Below are 24,619 nucleotides of genomic sequence, written 5' to 3' on the forward strand. Positions count from 1 at the left end.
CCTGAATGTGGTCGCACAAAGCACTGATGTATCCCTGGGGGCTCAACTCCAGTCGTCATGATTTCCCCCCCCCCCCCCCCCTCTGCAACAGGTCAGGTTTGCAGGATTTTCCTGCTTCAGCACAGGTGGCTCAATCTGAGTAATTGAGCCACCTGTTCTGAAGCAGGGATATCCTGCAAGTATGTGTGTGTGTGTGTGTGTGTGTGTGTGTCCCAGGGATACATCGGTGCTTTGTGCGGGCCACATTCACCTATTTTTCAGTGACTGGTGTTCAGCTCCCCTGATGTATCCGGCCGCACTATGAAACTTTGGCATATAAAGAGGTGAGGGAAACGCTTTACTCTTTTATAGAACCCTCTCTCTTTTCTTTCCCTTTCTCCCTTACAGACACTCGATAAGCTGATAAACATTAACATCACGTCGGTGTGTAAGGTAAGCAGAATTTCATAGTACAATAAGTTGTTACCCGTTTGGATAGGGCGGGTTCCTGATCTTCAGTAATATGACAATACAGCTTCTGATTCCTTAACATTGAAATGTCCACGTTACTGTATTTATTATACTTTAAAACATAAGCATATGATTTTAGATGGATAGGCAAGACATCTATTGCTTGCTGGCTACAGTACTTGCTGATTTGCCTCTCATCACACTGTGCCAAACTGTAACACATGTATATTTGTGCTTAGTTGTGTATTTTGTTTCATGTTTGAATCCCATTTTGTTATTCACGGCTAAATTAACAAATCTCCATTCCTCAGAAGCCCTTTACAAGACAGCAATGAGTTACATTTATGTCACGGTGCAATTCTTGGATGGTTAAAAGCATTTTTAATATGTAAAGCATGCGACTATGTATAATTGTACTTTCTTACCTAACCTGGCAATCGTTTGGTGCTTATTTTTATAAATCTGTAACAATCCTGATTGTGTGCTTAACATAATGGCCACCTTTCAGTTTCAAGCAATCCTTCAGTTAGTGTAACTCAGCTACAATGTATCCATACAATAAGGTAACATTATTACAGTTTACAGCTCAAACTGCTGGGAACATTGGCAACAAATGATCACAAACAGGAAAGATCTTACACTGCTTGGAGGTGGGAGAAACCTGCTATAGAAATCAAAGGATGCTTTAAAACGCATAAAAAATGGCATTAAGAGTTGAATAAATAAAATGTAAAACATGCAGTAAGTATTGTCTAATCCTACAGAACTGATTTTATTTACAAACCCCATATAAGATTTCACGTTTTGCTGCTTTAAAGGTGCATATATATCCCTAAGTTGCTGCCCCATTAAGTCTCAACAGTCTGATGTGTAGATGTGAGTTCGTGTTTTGATTTTGATTCTGCTAAAGCAGCCACGTGCACTACGGAGAAACCCACATTCTCTGCAAACCGTTGTAGGTACAAACACAGCAAAAACGAAGTGCCTGTATTCCCCTGAAAACATTCGGGATACTTCTCTTATTCTTCAGTCGCCTCATTTTCCGAAAGGAAACTGCCGTCCTGTTGAACCCCAGCAGCTTTGCAACGTGTAACTTGGACCATATACACGTTTCTGCTTCTGCGGACACATCAGTTCTTTTTATTGGATATTGTATCCGTATGTACATATTTATTAGGGTTAGGGTTATGGGACACTAGTTCCTTTGGTGGATATTATATCTTTATGTACATTGTTATTTCTCCTACCTTGAGTGCAATGTGAAAAGGGGACTGCCGTGACCTTGTCACTCTCTGTGCAACGTGTAGCTTGGTCTGCTGGCAGAGCAGAGGAATCGTATGGAGTAGAAACCCGTACAATTCGTTTTTGCGACTTCCAATCGCTGATCAGACAAGCTGGGAATTCTTCAAGAAAGCGACTTATCACTAGGTTTCACCCACAAACTTGGACATGTGTTATTAGTAAGGCCTGGGACCCGCTGCGCCCGGCGGCGCGGACGGCTGCACGGGCGGCTTGATGGGCTTTCCCCACCAGCAGGGGAATCCTCCCGAGCCAGTCCCGGTCCCCCCTGGCTGCACAGCTCACTACACGCTGTGACACGTCAGCCGCTAGGGGATACAAGAGAATTGTAATCCCTAGCTTCGACGCGTCACGTGGTGTGGCTGTGAGCCAATGGGGAGGGGAGGCTTCGGGAGGAGGGGAGGCTTCGGGGAGCGGGGAGGAGTGTGGAGTGCCTGCCTCTGTCTGTGTGTGTGTGTGTGTGTGTGTGTGTCTGCCTGTGTGTGTGTGTGTGAGAGAGAGAGTGCCTGCGTGTGTGTGTGTGTTGCTTGTGATTACTTCAATCAGCAGCTCCAGCCCGAGCCCGTAGAGGGAGGGAGGGGGGGAGAGTAGCGGGTCCCTCCGCTCAAGCCACGCCCCCCCTCCCGCTCAAGCCTCCCACTCCCGCCCACCTCCCGCTCCGGCTCCCGCTCCCTAGCGGTCTGTGTATGTCAGCGCCCCGCCTGTCTGCAGTGCGGGAGCGCTGACGGAGGGAGCGGGGCCTTAGCCTAACTTCTTCAGTAAACAAGGGGTAGAGATCACCACTCCGTTTAATGCGTTTTTTCAGTTCCCACTGAACATGAGTTAAACCTAGCATTGGCAGTGACGGCCCGCACGTGTGGCAGAGGCTATGGAATCACAATGGCATCTACATGTACACACCACCCCAGGCTCTCGCTCAGCCCCTCATTAACTCCAACCCCAGAGACACCTGCAGTGCATTTCTCTGCCGTGTTGCAGGTCCCTGTGGCACTGTAAAGGTTAAATGGTTTTCTTCCCTGTATAAAGCCGGGCTGCCATTGTACTATGCACTGTACACAATAGAGCTATGTGCAGGAATATATATTCTACGTTTCACAAAGAAAGTACAGACATGCAGGTACATGACATGAACCAAAACGTCATTTTTTTTTAAGTTTGATTCAAAAGTCAAATCTGGAATGTAATACGTGCCTCGATTTTCATCAATTATTACACCAATTACAGCAGGGGGGCTCAACTCCAGTCCTCAAGCCCCCAACAGGTCAGGTTTTCAGGATATCCCAGCTTCAGCACTGGTGGCTCAATCAGAGGCTCCGTCGAAGACTGAGCCACCTGTGCTGAAGCAGGAACTGATTGAGCCACCTGTGCTGATGCTGGGATATCCTGAAAACTTGACCTGTTGGGGGGGGGGTTGAAGACTGGAGTTGAGCCCCCTGCATTAGAGCAAAGGTACAGCAGACAAAGCCAGCTGCTGCATAGCTTCATTATGTTCTGTTTGACACCGTTGGAGAGATTTCCATTCATGCTTAAGAGATGCCCTCCAAAGAATATGCAACACTCTGTTTTTATATTTAAAACAGCAGAAATGGTGAATGGAATAAACGCTTGTGTGTTTTTTGTTTTTTTTTTTACTTTTTTTTAGGTTTTTTTTAATTCAAATGATTCTTTGGAGGAGTGTTATATCCAACCCTTTCACACTAGAGGTTACTGAACCACAGCTGTAGGGTGATGTTTTGCAAAGCGAGATGGCAGACACCCTGGCCATTAGTTAACAATAAAGTGGGATTTAACCAGTTATTGAGTAGTTTGTACCATTCTCTTTCTATGCACTGCAAAGAGCTGTTATATGGAAGAAGGCATAGATTTAGGTGCAGATGTGTATACAAATGTATTGCTAATATCTCCTGGGTATAGCAGTATATTTCCTTGGACTGTGTACACATTTCCTCACTACATGCACCAGGATTCAGGCCAAAGCATTTCAGGAGTATGAGACCGAAGATTTAGTTTATTGGTATTCAAATGACCAGTTGTTTTTGTTCCTTACGTCCACACGTCTGACAGGTCTCCGACACTGTCCTTCCCCATTATCTCTTGGCATATTCTGCTTCCACTCAAGCCAGGGATTCTGGGAAACGACATGCAAATGAGCTATGTATCACCTTTTACATCATGCCTTGAAAATGATCCTGGGAGGTAATCCAGCTACAGCTTTACCCGACACCTATCTGGAACAGGTGCCCCCAGTTTTCCCATGACTCTTGTGCTGTTCGCGCCCAATAATCACTTTTTGTTCTCCCACTAAAAGGACTTCGAGATACCTTGGCTACGGCAGTACCTGGCATCTATTATAACTAGGTGTTCCCCGAGTCCCGGTGTCGTATTGTTTGTACTGTATGCAGTGTGTGATTTGCTGTTGGCTTTGGCTAAATAAACTCCTGTTTGTTAAATCTCTGTTCTATCTGGCGAACTAAAGATCCTTGGTGGTCCGATCAACCCTGATCGTGACAGATCTTTTCTGGCTACGCGCTTTAACCCAGGCTGTGCTGGAAAGCTGTGTAGTACAGCAGGCATAAGCTTGTAGGGAGCCATGTTCAAATGGAAATGAAGCAAAAGGTGCTTCTTTGCATGTCATTACCCAGAATTCCTGGCTGCAGTGGATGTATTGTATGCTAAGAGATAATGGGGAAAGGCAGCATTGCAGACCTCTGAGACGTGTGAATGTTCTCACAAGGGATCACTTTATTTGCTGTACACTGTGCAGTTGAGGGTTTTTTTTTTGTCACTTTTCTACCCACCATAACGTGTGTTTGTTTCTTTTTTTTTAATAAACCCACAGTATGTTCTGCCTCCACACCAAACCGTTCAGGTCTAACTAAAAACTCTGCGGTTTATAACACGCCTCTGCTTCACTTTGTTCCATCTCTTCTTTCTCTTCCTGGTGCTTATTTGATTGAGCATATCATGGAGATCTTTTCTCACGTCCCCCCCTCTCTCCTCCTTTGGAAAGAACGTCACTGTTGGTTCGTGTTGTTCAGGGGAATGTCTGAAACCTACGCCTACGCTCTCTGCTCTCTCCCACATAAGCCTCCCACCCACACAGTGCCTCTCTCCCCTCCCACCCCCCTCTCATCCCCTTCACGTCAGGCTGTCTGGCTTTTTCCTTTCCCTGTTGCTGCTGTAAAGTAAATCACAACATTAATTTATTTTCAATTTTTAAAGGTGTGTGTGTGTATATACACGCATGCATGCGCATATTTTGATATATTTGTATGTGTACAAAATGTCTATCTAAAAAGAAAAAGAACAATATCAGTCCTAGTGTAAAATAAATAATTTGGCGTATAATAGGAGGGAAAGTGCCCCGCGACATATACTCTTAATGCAGAATGTTCTTGCTTTGTAACGTGTAATAATGTACTCGGTCCACTTTACAGCTTTTCTTAACGGTCAAAACATTTTAATTGCGGAGTCCTCTAATAAGTACAGCCAACCCATAATGCTCTCTAACACATATCGAATACAAAGCCCTCATTTGGGTCAGGATTGGCCTGTGGTTCTTATTGCAGAAGTTACCAGAAGAATCATTTTAGCAAAGGATGCTTTGTAGTGGGCTCACTGTACTGCAAACAGTGCCAGCAGTATGCTTAGTGCTTCCACCGCCGTGCCATAAAAAAAACTGGTCTTGTTCATGTGAGAGGTCAATAGTGTTAAACATGCCCCTTCATCAGTCGCAGTCTGCAGGTTTGAGTAAATGCCAGGTAATCAGAAGCAGAAGGGTTATTCTGCAAACACATTGTTTCCCCCCTGTAACGTGTAGGAAGCGGAGGTGTGTAAATAGCACTCGGACCCCTTCGTATCAGAACTCTAACCCTGCTTGTACATGACCAACACAATAGATGCAACAGGTGTGCTTCTTTCCCAGCAAGAATCGATCAATAATGTCACAATGTCCGTTCTTCCTCTCTAGTAAAACGCGCCCAGATAGTCAGGGTTAAGTATTTCGGGTCATTTGTATAAAGGGAAAGTGGTTCTCTTCTTTAGCACTAAACGCTGCGCCATGTTTGTTTAAAGATAAATACCATTGAAATGAGTCGGATGTTTTCTCTGTTACATCTGCCCCAGAATTGCATCTGCCCCAGAATTGCATCTCTTTCCTGGATATCCATGTGCGCGTTACAGAAGGTGCTCAGAAATCTCAGCCTGGCGCATAAACATTCGCCTACACCGTGTGTGTCCATGTTTGCAACACACCCAAACATGCAGGGAGATTTGGTAATATGGGAATCCCTCACAGCCACATGTAACATACAGAAGGGAAGCAAAGAGTCAAGTACTGTGGTTCATGCATTGGAAGGTGGTGGGAGCGGTGGGAATGCGAGGAAGACTTGTTTACTAAAAGAATAGTTGGTGCAAAGAACATCCTTCCAGCAGTCGAAATAGGGCAAAAATAGTAACATTTGAAGGCTCATAGTGTTCTTTTGCTTTGTTGTTTTTTTTTTTTTGTTCCGATCATTTTCACTTTGTCTATTTAACTTGTTGTATCCCTTCTCTCTCCCTCTCTTCTCGCCTTCTCTCTTCTCGCCCCCTCTTTCTCTCTCGCCCCCTCTCTTCTCGCCCCCTCTTTCTCTCTCGCCCCCTCTTTCTCTCTCGCCCCCTCTTTCTCTCTCCCCCTTCTCTCCCTCTCTTCTCCCTTCTCTCTCCCTCTCTTCTCCCCCCTCTCTCTCCCTCTCTCTCTCTCGCCCCCTCTTTCTCTTTCTCTCTCTCTCGCCCCCTCTTTCTCTCTCTCTCTCTCTCTCTCGCCCCCTCTCTCTCGCCCCCTCTCTCTCTCTCTCGCCCCCTCTCTCTCTCTCTCTCTCGTAGATGACTCGATTGATTCTGCCTGGAATGCTGGAGAGGTGAGTCAGTGGCTGGCGCAGACATACATATAAATACTATTCAGACAGGGCCTCATTATTATTTATAGGGGAAAATCCTTCCTTTGAAAAATTCATTACGGTGACTAATCAGCCTGGCCTCCATGTTGGTAGCGATGGAGCGTGTTCGGAGGTGACTCATAGGGACGAAGGGTGAGTCACTGCTTCGTGGAAGCCTTTAGCTCGCCTCTGTGGTGATTTTCTTTTTAGAGCAGAATTAGAAGAAAAAAAAGTCTGAGTCATCAATGCAAACAGCAGCTTTCTATTCTTAGGGGGGATTTACAGAAACTGGGGGTGGGGAGTTCCTTGGGAATAACCTTCTTTCAAGCTGCAGCAGTTGAGCCATGATGGAATTGGTTAGCAGTGGGAAATACAGAGCAGGTTATTGATGGATGCTGGACACCTTGAGGCAGGCGTGCATGAGACCACCTGCCCGTGCTGTTCCTACTGTGGGGGGCACGTGCTTCCCTGGGCTACTTAACCCAATCGCTGCCAGAGGGCTAGGGGTTAAGGCTTTATCACGGGGACGGCCGGCCCTTCCGCAATGATGCGAAGCATAGCTGTACACTTTGAAACATTATTGAGGCTCCACAGGGGTTACAAGTCCTTCTGACACAGAACGGGTTAATGTTGAAGATATACACCATGTCAAAATTAAAGAGAATCTTTGCGGTTCCTGGAAGCTTGCATTTTTATTGGGCTATTCTACAGACTAACACTGAGGAATCGTGAGCTTCCTATGAGAGAGTGCCGAAACAGATCTATTCTAGAAAATAGAAATCGAAAAAAATATAAGCAGATATTTTGTTCTACAGTATGAAAAAAATAATGATTGCACCTTAAAGACTGAAGTAATGGAATCATCTCTAGCAGATCTCGTACTGAAACAATCAGCGAAATATTCCCCAGTTTGTTACAATAGGATATATTTGTTTCATAGACCTTAGTCCACAGATTGATCAAACTCTGAATCTCAAGTGCGTTAGCGGCCATAACAGCTAATTAACCCCTTAGTGCTGCTTTGTAGGGTCTTGGAATTCCGATCGCTGTTGTGTGCAGTGACTTGGACAGAAAGACACTTTGTAACAAAGCACGTTCTGTATCGTTTCTTTTGAAGCGCCGGCTATACATATTTTGAAACCTTTCCGGAACAAATGTAATGCACCCCACACCATAGTCGGATCAATTGCAAAATCGCCCACAACCCAATCTGTGTGTGTTCATTAGGGGAGTGTGTAACAGTCATTGTTAACCAGTAACCATGGCAGGTGCAGCCAACACGTACCATGTCCGATAAACCTAGCAGGGCACCGTTACAATATCATTTGTACAAGCTGTAAACGCTTGGAAGTCTTATTGTTTTCGTTTCCCGAACTTTCCTTACACATCGGAGGGAGGGAGGCGGGAGGCAGTCTGTTTTTTGTTCTGATCCACATAGCCAGTGTCAGAGCTATTGTAGAATAGACTTGTCGGTTTCATTCATACAAATCTGAAGTGGGAAGAGCTGGTGAATTTGTAATGCACGGAGACTAAGGTGGTTCTGGGGCTTTTCTTAACCCCTTAGCTGCTGGTGTGGTCCTGCATCACAGAGAGGTTTAATGAGGAACTAATCCCACTAACGTTCCAATCTGCTTCCAATATCGCAGGCCTTCATGGGCTGACGTTACTTACATCACAGAGGAAACTTTGGTAGTCCCACCTCCCTGGACGTACAAACATTGTGTACCGTTGAAGTGGGAGGCGGTTGCCATGGCAACTGTGGGAAAGCTAAATATAGCCTCTTCCCCAACTGCACTGCTGAAGGTGGAATAGGACCTGGGTGATAAGGCGTGTTGTTCATAGTAAATCTTTGGCTGTGGCAGAGGCATAGTGCTGCCATGAAAGGGGGTCCCCAGTGTTTTCTGTCTGTGCTGGATCTGCACTTAGGGCAGTACTGAGTATAGTTAACTGTCCCTGCCCACTTACTCTGGGAACAGCCTCCAAAGTGGACATGGTAGATAACCGTGTTACCAGTGTTCAGTGAGCGCATTGTAAATAGCTGAGGTTGGAGTAAGAATCACAAGTTTTTGTATTCTCATAACCAGCACCTTAAACTTGGCACCCACTCTCCCTCACTGAGCAAGGAATGCTGTAAAGTGAACGCTCTTACCATCATGCGTCAGTGACTGCACCAGAACCCCTTCTCACCTGTGCTGCGCTCCATGCCTGTCCGGCAGGAAGAACAGAGGTTTTGTTTTTATTTTGGTGAAGTTAATTGTTGACCCCCTGACGCTGTCCATTACAAAATGTTGGGGCAGGCGAATAGGGAATGTGCTGAAACTGTTATGAAATAGGGTCTCCAGTTTAGCAGCAAGTTGGGAAAATGTAACAGTGTCGCACGTAAATCTTTGTGTGTTTCAGATCCAAAGGTGTCATACTGAATATCTCCTCAGCCAGTGGGATGTACCCTGTACCTTTACTAACTGTTTATTCTGCAACCAAGGTAAGCTGCAGCCATGGTACTTGTTTTTATTCCTTTGGGGGGGGGGTGAGAGAGGAGGGGAGGGCACGCTACATGAAGCGCTGAGTGGTCTCTTGGAGGCAATCCAAGTTGTTTAATTTGTTTTTTTGTTTTTTTAATACAGGATTGAACCAGGGTGTCTACGGATCTGAACCCCTTTCATTTCAGCTCCGGGAACCCCTTGCTTCCGGAGGTCCCTTACCTCCATAAGGAGTGCCGGCAGCCACTCCAGAGTTCACTATAAGGCCGCTTTTCAAAGCTCCCGGGCCCTGCAGACCAATAGGAAGCCGTGACATCACCCAGTGCGGCTTCCTTTTGGCCCATGTGACAAGGGGCTTTAAACTGCAGGGGATACCGGCACTCCCTTCAGAGGCAAGTATCGCCGGAAGCAGGGGGTTCCTGGAACTGGAATTAACAGGGTTCAGCTCTGCAGAACCCCTGCTTCAAATCTGTATTAAAAAATGAAACACAAAACCACATGTATGATTGCTCCTTTAAACGGCAACATAGAAATGAACGGCAAATAAGAATCACTTGGGCCACCCAGTCTCCCACTCTTCTTACTGTGGTACTGCAGGCCCAACTGTATCCTACTGTTTATTTAATACTTAGTATCCTATTATAGGTATGTTTATCCCAAGACGTGTTCCATTCCCTTAATGCATTAGCCTTGAGCATCTCTGCTGGAAGGCTGATCTATGAACCTACCACTCTTTTTCTATGAAGTAGGTCCTCCCATTTGCCACTCTGCCTTCATCATCAAGCTTCAAGGCAACAGATTTTTATTTTCTTGATCCCATGCTCTGTATCTTTGTGACTTTTTGTTATTCCTGATATACCAAGCCAAGAAAAACATAATTCCGGGGATGGTTAGCAATGGCTGCAATGGATCTCGAAGAGCCTAAAGAGCAAGAAATATATTGAGCTCCCTGGTGTTGACCATCATCTTATGAACTTAGCACTACATGCCTTCTGGAGGGTGTTGCTGCTTGCAACTAGCACAGCAAAGCATGTTAATGTATTCTTTTATTTAATACCTGTCTCTCCCCGCCCGTCTGTTCCACACATGCCCGGCTCTGCATGGCCTGCCCGTCTGTCCCACACACGCCCGGCTCTGCATGGTCTGCCCGGCTGTCCCACACATGCCCGGCTCTGCATGGCCTGCCCGTCTGTCCCACACACGCCCGGCTCTGCATGGTCTGCCTGTCTGTCCCACACATGCCCGGCTCTGCATGGCCTGCCCGTCTGTCCCACACATGCCCGGCTCTGCATGGCCTGCCCGTCTGTCCCACACACGCCCGGCTCTGCATGGCCTGCCCGTTTGTCCCACCCACGCCCGGCTCTGCATGGCCTGCCCGTCTGTCCCACACACGCCCGGCTCTGCATGGCCTGCCCGTCTGTCCCACACACGCCTGGCTCTGCATGGCCTGCCCGTCTGTCCCACACACGCCCGGCTCTGCATGGCCTACCAGTCTGTCCCACACACGCTCGGCTCTGCATGGCCTGCCCGTCTGTCCCACCCACGCCCGGCTCTGCATGGCCTGCCCGTTTGTCCCACCCACGCCCGGCTCTGCATGGCCTGCCCGTCTGTCCCACCCACGCCCGGCTCTGCATGGCCTGCCCGTCTGTCCCACACACGCCCGGCTCTGCATGGCATCAGGGTTTTACACTCCAGGTTCAAATCTCCGTTTTATTGCCTCCTAGGAGTATTCATGTGCAGAAGCAAAGCTCGGGGTACCGCTGCCCTACACACAAGTTTTGCACATTCACAACACATCTATTTACGCATTTTTTTTTTTTTTCTTCTCATTCCCTCTACTGTATTTCCCCACCTCTTCAATTCTATTCCCCTCTTCTTCGTGCTTTCACTCCCATTCTCGCTCTCTCCCTTTCTCTCCCTTTCTCTCCCTCTCTCTCTCTCTCTCCCTCTCTCTCTCCTCTCTCTCCTCTCTCTGTCCCGCTTTGCCCCCCCTCTCTCCCTGTCTCCCTCTCTGCCCCTCCCTCTCTCTCCCTCTGCCCCCCCATCTCCCTCCCTCTCTCTCTCTCTCCCTCTCTCTCTCCCCCCACATATTAGGCTTTTGTGGATTTCTTTTCCCGGGGTCTCCACGCAGAATACAAGAGCAAGGGCATCACTATGCAGGTGAGTGGAGCGCGTCTTCGTCTAGAATACTTGTTATTGTGAGGTTTCCATGGCAACAGCAGCTGTCTTGGCAACACCAAGAAATCCCATTCACTCGGGAATGTGACGTCGGGTTCTCTCCCACCGCTACTTTATTCTATTTCATTTTCCATAAAAAAATAAATCCAAGGCACGAGAACAAATACAAATCAACGCATACAAAATGGTGCAAACAGCGGCTTGTGCGCCAGCAACGTAACATTGAATGGTAGATACCCTAAGCAATTGATCCGAGACCATTTCTAAAAGTGCCGCCCCCTCCCCGGTCTCTCGGCATTAACCCCTTCAGAGCCAGAGGGATCTGCAATGTGTCCAGCTGCTAGTTGGAGTGATGTGTAAATAAAGAAAGTTACATTGGTTACACACCTAAAATCACTCGGTGTTCTGTCTGTCTGTTATTCATGCCCTCGCATTCCATACGCGCTTTCTTCGTCTGTTATTCATGCCCTCGCATTCCATACGCGCTTTCTTCGTCTGTTATTCATGCCCTCGCATTCCGCACGCGGTTTCTTCGTCTGTTATTCATGCCCTCGCATTCCGCACGCGGTTTCTTCGTCTGTTATTCATGCCCTCGCATTCCGCACGCGGTTTCTTCGTCTGTTATTCATGCCCTCGCATTCCGCACGCGGTTTCTTCGTCTGTTATTCATGCCCTCGCATTCCGCACGCGGTTTCTTCGTCTGTTATTCATGCCCTCGCATTCCGCACGCGGTTTCTTCGTCTGTTATTCATGCCCTCGCATTCCGCACGCGCTTTCTTCGTCTGTTATTCATGCCCTCGCATTCCGCACGCGCTTTCTTCGTCTGTTATTCATGCCCTCGCATTCCGCACGCGCTTTCTTCGTCTGTTATTTATGCCCTCGCATTCCGCACGCGCTTTCTTTGTCTGTTATTCATGCCCTCGCATTCCGCACGCGCTTTCTTCGTCTGTTATTCATGCCCTCGCATTCCGCACGCGCTTTCTTCGTCTGTTATTCATGCCCTCGCATTCCGCACGCGCTTTCTTCGTCTGTTATTCATGCCCTCGCATTCCGCACGCGCTTTCTTCGTCTGTTATTCATGCCCTCGCATTCCGCATGCGCTTTCTTCGTCTGTATGTTGTTCGTGTTCTCTCATTCCGCACGCGGTTTCTTCGTCTGTTATTCATGTTCTCTCATTCCGCACGCGGTTTCTTCGTCTGTATGTTATTCATGTTCTCTCATTCCGCACGCGGTTTCTTCGTCTGTTATTCATGTTCTCTCATTCCGCACGCGGTTTCTTCGTCTGTATGTTATTCATGCCCTCGCATTCCGCACGCGGTTTGTTCTGTTATTCATGTTCTCTCATTCCGCACGTGGTTTCTTCGTCTGTATGTTGTTCGTGTTCTCTCATTCCGCACGCGGTATCTTCGTCTGTATGTTGTTCGTGTTCTCTAATTACGCACGCGGTTTCTTCGTCTGTATGTTGTTCGTGTTCTCTAATTACGCACGCGGTTTCTTCGTCTGTATGTTATTCATGTTCTCTCATTCCGCACGTGGTTTCTTCGTCTGTTATTCATGTTCTCTCATTCCGCACGCGGTTTCTTCGTCTGTATGTTGTTCGTGTTCTCTCATTCCGCACGCGGTTTCTTCGCCTGTTATTCATATTCTCTCATTCCGCACGCGGTTTCTTCGCCTGTTATTCATATTCTCTCATTCCGCACGCGGTTTCTTCGTCTGTTATTCATATTCTCTCATTCCGCACGCGGTTTCTTCGTCTGTTATTCATATTCTCTCATTCCGCACGCGGTTTCTTCGTCTGTTATTCATATTCTCTCATTCCGCACGCGGTTTCTTCGTCTGTTATTCATATTCTCTCATTCCGCACGCGGTTTCTTCGCCTGTTATTCATATTCTCTCATTCCGCACGCGGTTTCTTCGTCTGTTATTCATATTCTCTCATTCCGCACGCGGTTTCTTCGTCTGTTATTCATATTCTCTCATTCCGCACGCGGTTTCTTCGTCTGTATGTTATTCATGTTCTCTCATTCTGCACGCGGTTTCTTCGTCTGTATGTTGTTAGTGTTCTCTCATTTTGCACGCGGTTTCTTCGTCTGTATGTTGTTCGTGTTCTCTCATTCTTCACGCGGTTTCTTCGTCTGTATGTTGTTCGTGTTCACCTCAAGGGCACCTCCCATTATCACTGTATGAGGACACGTGGCATATAACAGAAGGGATATTACAATACTACAAATCCCATCGAAGGACACACTAAAGGGCTCCCATCAGAGAGAGAAGGATCTCTGATATGCTACACGATATGAGGAGCACATTGTGAGTGAGACCAACACAGTATTTATCTGATAGGAATATTTTTCTTTACGACTACACTATTATTGGTTTTTCCTTTTTTCTTCTTACACATCACCTGTTCAACGAGCGCTCCCCCCCTTACCTGGAAGACAAGATTTAGATCAGAGGTGGTCAACTCCTCTCCTCCAGGGCCACCGACAGGTTAGGTTTTCAGGATATCCCTACACAGGCGTTGACTGAGCCACCTATCTGAGCTGAGCAGGGATATCGTGAAAACCTGACCTGTTGGTGGACCGGCGTTGGCCACCCTGTTTTAGATAATCATTGCCGTGTGAAGTTATGCCTGCAATGTGAATATGGTGCCCGGTCTCTCTCTGCGTCGGTCTTGGTCCCTTGTTCAGAGGTGTCCCTATTGGAGGACCCAGTGGTCTTTATACTCTGTTGGGAACCTTTTGGATCAATGTACGTGGCACAAGATGACTCCAGATATTTCAGCACCAGGTAGTGCAGGAATCACAAGGCCCTGACACACCCTCCAGGAAGTCCTCCTTTATTCCAACCATAACAGCAGGTCTCCGAGCCATTACCACTCTACAAATGGCTCCGGGATGATGTGGGAATGGCACAGGGCCACGTGTGTCGGTCTTTGTGCTTTTTCTCTTAATAAAGCACCAACTGGGTTAACCCCCTTTGGTGCCGGGGCCATGCAGATCATTGCTGGCAAATATAGTGAGAAGCGCAGGGTATACAAGGAAAAGAAAGCTGATCTGGTTCTCAAAGGAGGTGGCACGTATTGTAAAAGCTAAAAAGACAGCTTTTAGGAAATATAAGCAGACTCCGAGGGAGCAGGACTGAGAACTATATCAGGCTAGCAAATGATTAGATCTGCAGAGGCCCAAGCAGAAGAGAATGGCTGTCCGTAAATAAGGAGAGGCACAACCTTTGTTTTAAATATTTTTTTTTGTGGTATAGATGGGAAAGGAGGAAAACAAAAGGAGTAGCAAGTCTCAACAGAAGAGAATAGTCTGGTTGAGGGAGAAAACGTTAGAGCAAAAATAATTATGAAACATTGTCTGCTATGTCTTCGACGGTAAGAAGGCGGACCACAGTTGGGTAACGGGAAAATAAATGGAAAGGAGTTGGATACAAGATTATTGACAGAGGAGAAAGTCCTGTTGGAGCTATCAAAACTGAAAGTGGACAAGTCAATGGAGCCAGATGGGATATTAAAAGAGCATAGGGTTGTGCTGGCAACACCATTGACAGAACAATGTAACCTGTCACTATTAACAGGTGTAGTTTCAAATGACTGGATAAGAGCCAGCGTAGTCCCACTTCACAGCAGTGGAAGTAGGGAAGTGACCGGTAACTACAGGCCAGTGAGTCTGACGCCCGCAGTGGGGAAATGAATGGAAACAACTTTCAGCCAACAAACCTACAAGATCCCAGTAACATGGTGTGTACAGGGGGAGATCATGTCAAACAAATCTAACTGATTTTTGTGACTGGGTCACTAAGGTAATAGATGAGGGTGGAACAGTAGATGTAGCTTGCCTAGGTTTTAGGAAGTCCTTTGACAGTGTCCCACATAGATGACTGATAAATTGCAATGCTTGTAGGGTGTATAGGGAGAGGTGTTAGCAGCAGCATGTTAGGGTGTATAGGGAGAGGTTAGCAGCAGGATGTTGGGGTGTATAGGGAGAGGTATTAGCAGCAGGATGTTAGGGTGTATAGGGAGAGGTATTAGCAGCGGGATGTTGGGGTGTATAGGGAGAGGTATTAGCAGCGGGATGTTGGGGTGTATAGGGAGAGGTATTAGCAGTGGGATGTTAGGGTGTATAGGGAGAGGTATTAGCAGCAGGATGTTAGGGTGTATAGGGAGAAGTATTAGCAGCGGGATGTTAGGGTGTATAGGGAGAGGTATTAGCAGCAGGGTGTTGGGGTGTATAGGGAGAGGTTTTAGCAGCGGCATGTTGGGGTGTATAGGGAGAGGTATTAGCAGCAGGGTGTATAGGGAGAGGTATTAGCAGCTAGATGTTAGGGTGTATAGGGAGAGGTTTTAGCAGCAGGGTGTATAGGGAGAGGTATTGGCAGCAGGGTGTTAGGGTGTATAATGAGAGGTATTGGCAGCGGGATGTTAGGGTGTATAGGGAGAGGTATTGGCAGCAGGGTGTTAGGGTGTATAGGGAGAGGTTTTAGCAGCAGGGTGTATAGGGAGGGGTGTTGGCAGCGGGGTGTTAGGGTGTATAGGGAGAGGTTTTAGCAGCGGCATGTTGGGGTGTATAGGTAGAGGTATTAGCAGCAGGGTGTATAGGGAGAGGTTTTAGCAGCGGCATGTTGTTATATAGGGAGAGGTATTAGCAGCAGAAAGAGAGGGGTGATGCCACATTATAGATCATTGGGGAGACCTCACCTAGAGTATTATTCCATTCTGGAGCGCGGTAGCTATGGGAGAAATGTGAGGAAGTGCTACACAGAAAGGAATAGACACAAAGCTGCGCCCCAACTTTCAAATATGGTCTGAGGTTTCACAGCAGATAGGGCAGACACGGTGACCAAATGGGTCTTATCTGCCTTCAGATTCTGTGTTGCACATCTATCTTTAGTTAAGTACGTTTACCCAACAGAGGGAGAGATGCGCATATAGTGAATCCAAAGCTGGAGAACGTTAAATTAATGTAAATAAAAAATAATTGTTGGACTGGGTAGGTTATACTGTTCCTATACCTCTGTGTTCCTTGTACAAATTGTACAATATTATGAGTTATATCTTTGAACATTTTTTTTCTTCTGGTCAAACAAATTAAGGCGTTCCTTTTCCTGAGTGAACATGTTGTGCTTTTATATTAATAACAAGTACCTGCATAGGAAGATCTAGATATAACTTCCACACATTCCGTTCCCTTGAACGCACAATATTAACCAACAAAATTGATTTTCTTCTTGATGAGGGATTTGCATTTCTTGGCAGGAATTTGATTATCTGTAAATGTTGAGATTACAGGCCCTAATATTCATTCTTAGGTTTCAATTCGCTTTGTTATAGCCTATGATTCGTACAATAAAAACTAGGCTCCATATTTCTGTACATTATATTTTACAGTTCCATTGTGAAATGCAACTTAAAACCTTTACAATACGTTATTCTGCTGGCCCTTGCATGAAGTACTACAGAGTTGAAACGGAAACCCATGAGGAGGGGGGGGGGGGTCTCTTTAGTACGCTATTGGAAGGAGGGGGGGAATCACCTCTGCCTTCTTGGAGCTGGCCGAAACCAGTGGTGGTTTTTGGATTTGTAATACTCTGGGACTGTTTATATATATATATATATATATATATATATATATATATATATATATATATATATATATATATATATATATATATATATATATATATATATATATATATATATATATATATATATATATATATATATATATATATATATATATATATATATATATATATATATATATATATATATATATATATATATATATATATATATATATATATACTTTTTAAGTGAAATCTTATAGTCTGCTGCGCTTATTGTATTATAATTCCCTGTACTGTATTCTTTGTGAAGCGCTGGGTACACTTTTGGTGCTATAGAAATAAAGACATACATAGATACATTTTAAAAAAAAAGTCGTCTTTTTTACAAGATGATGTGATGCGTGTTTGATACTGGAATATAGCAAGTGGCATTTTTTTTAGCACATTTATCGCTGTTCTGTCTCAGAAGGGGAATCTGAGACAGACCAGTGGACATGCAGTTATCTAATAACCTATTCCCTTTCTAAACTCCTGTCATTTCCCAGTCTTCTTGCTCAGCGCTTGTAAACACGGCTTGTCTTGGCATCTCTGTCATTCTAGCACTACCCTGTGTCCAGTGTGCATCACTGCAGGCAGCTGATGTGGTGTGACATTTATCATTGTGTCCAAGACTGAGACCACCAAGGGGCTTTTCACTGCCATAATCTCAGAGAGACAGTTGGCTCACCTCATGGACCCTCATTCCTTACTGGGACCCTCTACGCTTGGCCCCTATTAGGTTTATACTTTATATTTTCTAACTCTGGATTTCCCTGTAGCCTTGTCCACAACCGCTTAAATAAACATACTGTTTTTCCTCTCTGTTTTGAACGTATCCCGTTTATTGTTTTTCGTTCACTTCTAGAGGGACGAGCAATGCGTTGCTGGCCACCTTTGGCAGTAGATTAAGTGTAAATCGTGTAATGTGCAAAACAGTTGGGTTCTCGTGCTGGTGAAGGTTGGTATTGCGGCCTGGTACCTTGATCCTGTAACCTCATACAGCGCTTCTTTCTGCAGAGCGTGCTGCCCTTTTTTGTGGCCACCAAAATGAGTAAGATCCGCAAGCCAACGTGGGATACACCGAGCCCGGAAGCCTACGTGAGATCCGCCTTAAATACCGTGGGCTTACAGTCTCAGACCAACGGATATCTGCCGCACGCCATCATGGTGGGTGCAGAGCGTGCTGTTCATTTAATCTGTGTGTGTGTGTGTGTGTGAACTCTGATATTCAGATATAACGATATAGATTTTGCACCATCTCAGGGTGAGGTGTGAACGTGTGTACGTCAATTTATATTGTGTGTGTACACGTATAGTTGTGTGTACGTATATAGTGCGTGCGTACGTATTGTGTGTGATTCTAGGAAGGTAGGTGCCTGTGACTGTAACTTTGTAACAGGCTATAATAATATACCAAATAACTGGGTTGAACTGAACGAGGCTTAGATATAATAAAGTATATTTATTCCTTAAATAGGTGAACACAGCAATATAGTACAGTAACAGGCAAGAGGTAACACTTACTTGGGTTTGGGGGATGAGAAGTATCAGATAGCAATTCTCCAGCAATCAGGTAACAATCAAGATGGTATTTGAAGACAATGGACATAGGGTTGACCACAGTTTATATATCTTTGTAACCCTATTCTTAACATTGAGTACAGGCTATTAGATAACAATTACCTGTATCCAATCTTTAACGTGGGAACACAGTTTAATCCATGCCCCCCAGCTAGTTAGCCCAAGCGCACTAGGACCCTGAGGGTCTCATTTCTGTAGCCCCACATTTACATCAGGGATGCCGGCCAGTCTACCAAATGGAATATCTGGCAGGATATCACTTGTTTGTAGGTGTAGAATATGACTCTCACAGACCATTCTAGTTTGAGGCGTCTCCGCCCTCAGGTAAACAGTGAGGGTGGCAAAATCCTTTGAACAGTACTTAGTCTCTAGACATTGGGTCGCCCCTCTGACCATCTGCTTCCCTTTGTGCAAAGGAATCTCCGCAGGTTTTTATCCCTGCCTTGGGATACAACATTAAAGGTGAAACATAAACATATTAAAATATCCGGTTCTGTTGGGTCCAGCGGGTCCAAACTGCCCAGTTCTCAATGCCGGAACTGGGACACAATATGATCCAAGTTTCAGCCCGCTGCGACCTTCGGAACCGGGGATTCACAATTACTACTTAAACCGTTTCTTATTTTAATACAAAAATCTCCGCTGTAAATTAAATCACGGTTTTTCACTAAATCCCCATTGAAAACAACGGGCTCCGCCGCCATAGACTTTCAATGGTAAACCGCTGCCATTGGCGGCTATGGGAATCTGCCGCCATAGACTTTCAACGGGGCATCGTTGAAGCCTATGGGGTTTCTCCGCCATAGCCGGTCAATGGGAACCGGCCACCATGGAAGTCTATGGGAAAAACTCCCGAAACTTTACGGTGGTCCATACTCCGTCAGGTTGGTCAGAGAGGGTGAAGGATGGTTCTGCAGCCATGCCGGAGCATTGGCTGCAGGTACCCCAAACTCTGGCCCTCTGAACCCTCCAGAACTGAAAATATGGGCTTATGATTTGTAGCGTTTCTGACTTAGTCGTTTTCTTGTGCTGCTTCTGCCGCCGCCATTGGAACCTATGGCGCGACCCGCTCTACTAGCACAACCCGTTCCTGGGGTCCTGGATTCTGGGACCCGGTGGTGGTCGAGTGAGGGGAGGCCTAGGAACTAGGGGCAAAAATAAAGTTATTTCTGGGTGCCCTAGAACCTAAGATTCCCACGCCACTTGACGTTGAACTTGACTAATCGGTGATCAAAGCTCTTTTTCAGAAAAAGTATCTGCTTTGCGGTTTTGCCGTTTGAACGGCTGCCAACTCGTTCCTGGAAAGCGCCGTCGAGGAATCTCCATTGAAGTCAATGAGCCCATTGACTTACAATGGGAAACCGCCGCTCCTCCTCTCGGACGCCACCTGCTGGTCTTCGAGGGAAACAGCTCCAAAACAGCTAGATCCGCCATTGAAACGCATGGAGCTCTAAGGGCGGCCTATGGGACTCTGCAAAATGGTGCCTGAAAAGGCGGGAAAATTAAACAAAGGGCTATAATCTGGATCCCAGTGTGTGTGGTGCAGACACTGACATTATAATAGAACAGGGGAACATACATTTTCATGATATAACAAGGGTCAAACCACATCCCTGGACCGCAGTCCAGTTAACCCCTTGTCTCCCTGGTGAGGTCAGGGGGTGGCCATATGGGGTGCAACCCCTTTAATACCGGGCCAAACCCTCTCTCCCTCTTCGCCTCTCCTTCTTAATGGGTGACCTGTGGCCCACTGGCCCTAACGGGGAGTGGGGCACTGCGGCACCGTTAATTAACTCAGTCTCAGAGGGATAGTCCTGACGTGAAAGTCCATTATCATTGCTGTTTTCACTACCCTTTTTGTGCTGAATGGTAAATTCAAACTCTTGCAAAGCTAAGCTCCATCTCAGCAACTTGGCATTCTCCCCTGATGCCCTCTGCAGTCAACTCAGGGGGTTGTGGTCTGTGATGACCGTGAAAGCCCTTCCATACACATAGGGCTGGAGCTTTTTGAGTGCCCACACAATGGCCAAGCATTCCTTCTCAATGGTGGCATAGGCCACCTCTCTGGGGAGTAGTTTTCGGCTGAGGTACACCACAGGGTGCTCTCTGCCGTCGTCCCCCACCTGGCTCAACACTGCTCCAATGCCATAGTCCGAGGCATCAGTTTGTATAAGAAAATGTTTGGTATAGTCCGGGGCAGCCAGTATGGGGGCCCCAGCAAGCGGAATTTTCAGTGCCTGGAAAGCAGTTTCACAGGCAAGAGTCCAGGTAATAAGCACAGGCAGTTGCTTCTTAGTCAGATCAGTCAGGGGTTTGGCCACGGCGCTGTACTGTGGGACAAATTTCCTTTAGTACCCTGCGGTGCCCAAAAATGCCATGACCTGTTTCTTGTTTTTTGGGACAGGCCACTGAACTATGGCTTCTACCTTAGCTGGCTCTGGTTTGAGGTGCTTTCCACCCACCCTGTGCCCTAAGTACAGGACCTCTTCCATCCCTACCATACACTTAGTGGGTTTCAAGGTAAGCCCAGCCTCCCTGATCCTATCCAGCACCGCAGCTACATGTCCTAAGTGGGATTCCCTACTAAAGACAGCAATGTCATCTAAGTAAGCCCTGGCATAGCTCTACATCCCTTCCAGTAACCTATTGACCAGACGTTGGAAGGTAGCCGGGGCATTCTTCATTCCAAATGGCATCACTAAAAACTCAGAGGCCACTTGGTGTGATGAAGGCTGACTTCTCCCTAGCCTCCAGGGTCAGTGGGATTTGCCAATAGCCTTTGCTCAAATCCATGGTGGTCAGATACTTTGCCCCCGCGAGTTCATCCAGTAACTCATCCATGCAGGGCATGGGGTAGGCATCTGACACCGTCCCAGCGTTGAGCAAGCGGTAGTCCACACAAAACCGGGTGATCTTGTCCTTCTTAGGGACTAGGATTACCGGGCTTGCCCAAGGGCTCTGGGACGGAGTAATTACCCCTAGGGTCAGCATCTCCTCTATCTCCCTCTCCATACTAGTCTTGACTTCTGCTGACACTCTATAAGCGTGCTTATGCAGAGGCTGCAGGTCCCCTGTGTGCACTGGGTGTTTTGTGAGATGTGTGGTCCCTGGCATGTCAGTGAAGAGGGCGCTAAACTTAGCATGTCCCTGGCTTCTCCCCTCTGCCTAGCACTCAACTGTGCCCCTATCTCCACCTGCTCCACAGTGTTTCCCTGCCTAGCCTCCCCTAGGATATCAGGCAGAGCATTGCTCGCCGGATCCTCCAGCAGTGGGCTGCAAATGGCCATTATTGCTCCCATACTCGGTGCTCTGTACTCTTTCAACATATTAATGTGATATGTCTTGTGCCTCTCAGGCTCTACCTGTACAACGTAGTTGTACTCATTCACCTTTCGGATAACCGGGTACGGTCCCGACCAGGCAGCCATTAACTTGTTCTCCCGAGTGGGTTTGAGAACAAGCACTTGCTGTCCTGGGATGAATTCTCTGCTACGGGCATTCCAGTCATACCATCGCTTCTGCTTGGTCTGAGCGGCCCTGAGGTGGTCCTGGGCCACCCCCATGAGCATCTCTAACTGGTCTCGGAGATCTACTACATACTGGATCACTGAAGCATCAGTAGCAGTAGCCTCCCCTTCCCATCCCTCACGGAATAGGTCCAGAGGTCCACGTACCCTGCGGCCATATAGTAGCTCGAAGGGGGAGAAGCCTGTAGATTCCTGCGGTACCTCTCGGTAGGCAAACAGCAAGTGCTGTAAATGAATCTCCCAGTCTTTCCCCTCCGCCTCTATATAGGTCCGAAGCATCTGCTTCAGGGTACCGTTAAACCTCTCACATAATCCGTTTGTCTGGGGATGGTAAGGGGTAGTGCGCTGGTGCTGTACACTGCATGCATCCCAGAGACAATGTAACAGTTCACTCATGAACTGCGACCCCTGATCGGTTAGGATCTCACTAGGGAAACCTACCCTAGAAAAAATGTTCAGCAAAGCTCCTGCCACTGTCTTGGCATCTATGATGCCAAGCGCTACTGCCTCAGGGTACCGGGTGGCAAAATCCACCACCGTGAGGATGTAGCGCTTCCCTGACCTGCTAGGAATCATAAGGGGTCCTACAAGCTCCATCGCTACTTTCTGGAAGGGTTCCCCTATTATCGGTAGGGGTTTCAGGGGTGCCTTCACACGGTCGCCCGCCTTACCCACTCGCTGGCGAGCATCACAAGAGCGGCAGAAATTGCCCACATCTCGCGATGCCCCCGGCCAGTAGTAACGCTGTAATAACCGGGCTCACGTTCTGTTGACCCCCTGATGTCCCGCTAACGGAATAGAGTGAGCTACCCGTAACAGTTGCTGTCGGTACCCCTGGGGCACTACTAGCTGCCGCTTACCGGTCACCCCCTCCTCTATCCCTGGGTTCCCTTCTTCTCTATACAGGAGTCCCTTACGCCATAGGCAGTGCTCAGTGCCTTCCCCTGCCTGAGACTCGGACGCCCGAAGTCTCACGCCGGCCAGGGTAGGGTCTGTCTTCACTGCCTCCCTAAACTGGGCTCCTAATTCTGGCCACCCCCCAGTCATTTCATTGTCCGGGGCATGGGGAAGGGTGAGGGGGAACAGTAAGTCAGTCTGTGGTTGCAACTGATCCTGGCTTACCTCCCCGGATGCCTCTGCGCCCTCCGCTAACGTTGGTCCCAAAGGCTGGGGAACTGGCGCCGCCGCCGCCATTGCTGCTGTCTGGCTCCGGGTAACCGCCGCCACCTCAGCGGGCTTGGGCACCCGGTCGTAGGTGCAGGTCATCGGTCCCAGATCGTTGCCAAGAAGAACTTCAGCATGCAAACCGGGTAAAACCCCCACCTCCTGCACACCCTGGCCCTCCCCCCAATCCTAAAAGATTCTGGCCACTTGCAAGAAACGTGGCTCTCCGTCGGCCACAGTGATCTGCATCCCAGGGCCTTGGAGAAATTCCTCTGGCCGGACCATATCGGGTCGGACCAGGGTCACTGCAGCTCCTGAATCCAGCAAGCCGACTGCTTGCTGGTCACCGACTGTTACCGGGGTGAGATGTCTGCTCCGGCCGTCCGTCTGCTGCAGGTCTGCGCTGAGATGTCCTCCGCTCCTGGCTGTAGGCACCGATGAAACCGGGACAGGTGTGGCATGGGACGTCTTGCTGGGAGTTGTTTCCATGACCGGTCAGGTTGCCTTGATGGAAGCCACCCGCACGCGGGCTACCGGCTTCGCAGCTGGGTTGCGTTGCCCCTGATGGGGTCCGCTGGAACGCAGGGGTTCCGGGCAATCTGGTCTGATGTGAACAGTGCGGTTGCAGTTGTAGCACCGGCGCTCGTGCCGGAGCTTCCCCGCCTTCTGTGGACTGCTGCCAGCATGCGGCCTCTGAGTCCATTGGGGGGTATTAGCAGATTTCTTGGCCGCCGCCGCTTTGGCTGGTGCCTTGGTGGGCATCAGAACTCGGCTGGCCACATAGTCATCTGCTAGCCTCGCTGCCTCCTGGTAAGTTTTGGGCTTTTTGTCGTACACCCAAGCCCTCACCGCTGGCGGGCACTGCTGCATGAGCTGCTCCTGAAAGATGAGGTCTAGCAGGCGTTGGTAAGTCCTGGCCTCATAGCCCTCCACCCAGCGTATACCGTACAAAGCCATGCGGGTCATGTAGGTAACATAGGACTCCAGGGGCTGCCTCTCTTCCAGCCGGAATTTACCCCGGTAGGCTTCAGGGGTAAAACCGTACTGAAATAACAGTTCTTTCAGGTGGTCATAATCATCAGCATACTCATCTGGAAGCGCAATCATCGTCTGTTTAGCCAAGCCGGACAGTAAGGGGTCCAAACGTGCAACCCTATACTGGGGAAGCACTTTGTACCGCCGGCACTGCGTTTCAAAGTTCTTTAAGAAACTGTCGATCTGGTCAGTGCCTTCCACGAACTTGGTGAGACTGTGCTGGTCCAGTTTGAGTTCATCTTTGCTGGGTTGGACAGGGGGGAAATAAGCGGGTCTGTTCACTGCCATAGTGATAAACTGCAGCCGCTCCTCCGGTGTCCCTCTGTCACCTCATGCAGTAATCAGTGCCAACATGTCAGGGGTGAACGGACTGGTAGCC

The 24,619-nt window shown here is 47.7% G+C and overlaps 1 protein-coding gene across 3 annotated transcripts in view; it reads left to right on the forward strand.

The window, feature by feature from the left end:
- The window catches only part of HSD17B12 (hydroxysteroid 17-beta dehydrogenase 12), a 63,065-nt gene that overhangs the window by 35,433 nt on the left and 3,013 nt on the right, over positions 1–24,619 (forward strand). For all 3 annotated transcript variants that reach the window (XM_075567235.1, XM_075567238.1, XM_075567237.1), the window contains 5 exons: positions 388–432; positions 6,613–6,647; positions 9,066–9,147; positions 11,240–11,305; positions 17,951–18,100. In XM_075567235.1, the coding sequence (XP_075423350.1) occupies positions 388–432; positions 6,613–6,647; positions 9,066–9,147; positions 11,240–11,305; positions 17,951–18,100 (378 nt within the window). The remainder of the gene's footprint in view (positions 1–387; positions 433–6,612; positions 6,648–9,065; positions 9,148–11,239; positions 11,306–17,950; positions 18,101–24,619) is intronic.

The sequence above is a fragment of the Ascaphus truei genome, chromosome 12 (assembly GCF_040206685.1).
Source record: "Ascaphus truei isolate aAscTru1 chromosome 12, aAscTru1.hap1, whole genome shotgun sequence".
NCBI classification, from domain to species: Eukaryota; Metazoa; Chordata; class Amphibia; order Anura; family Ascaphidae; genus Ascaphus; species Ascaphus truei.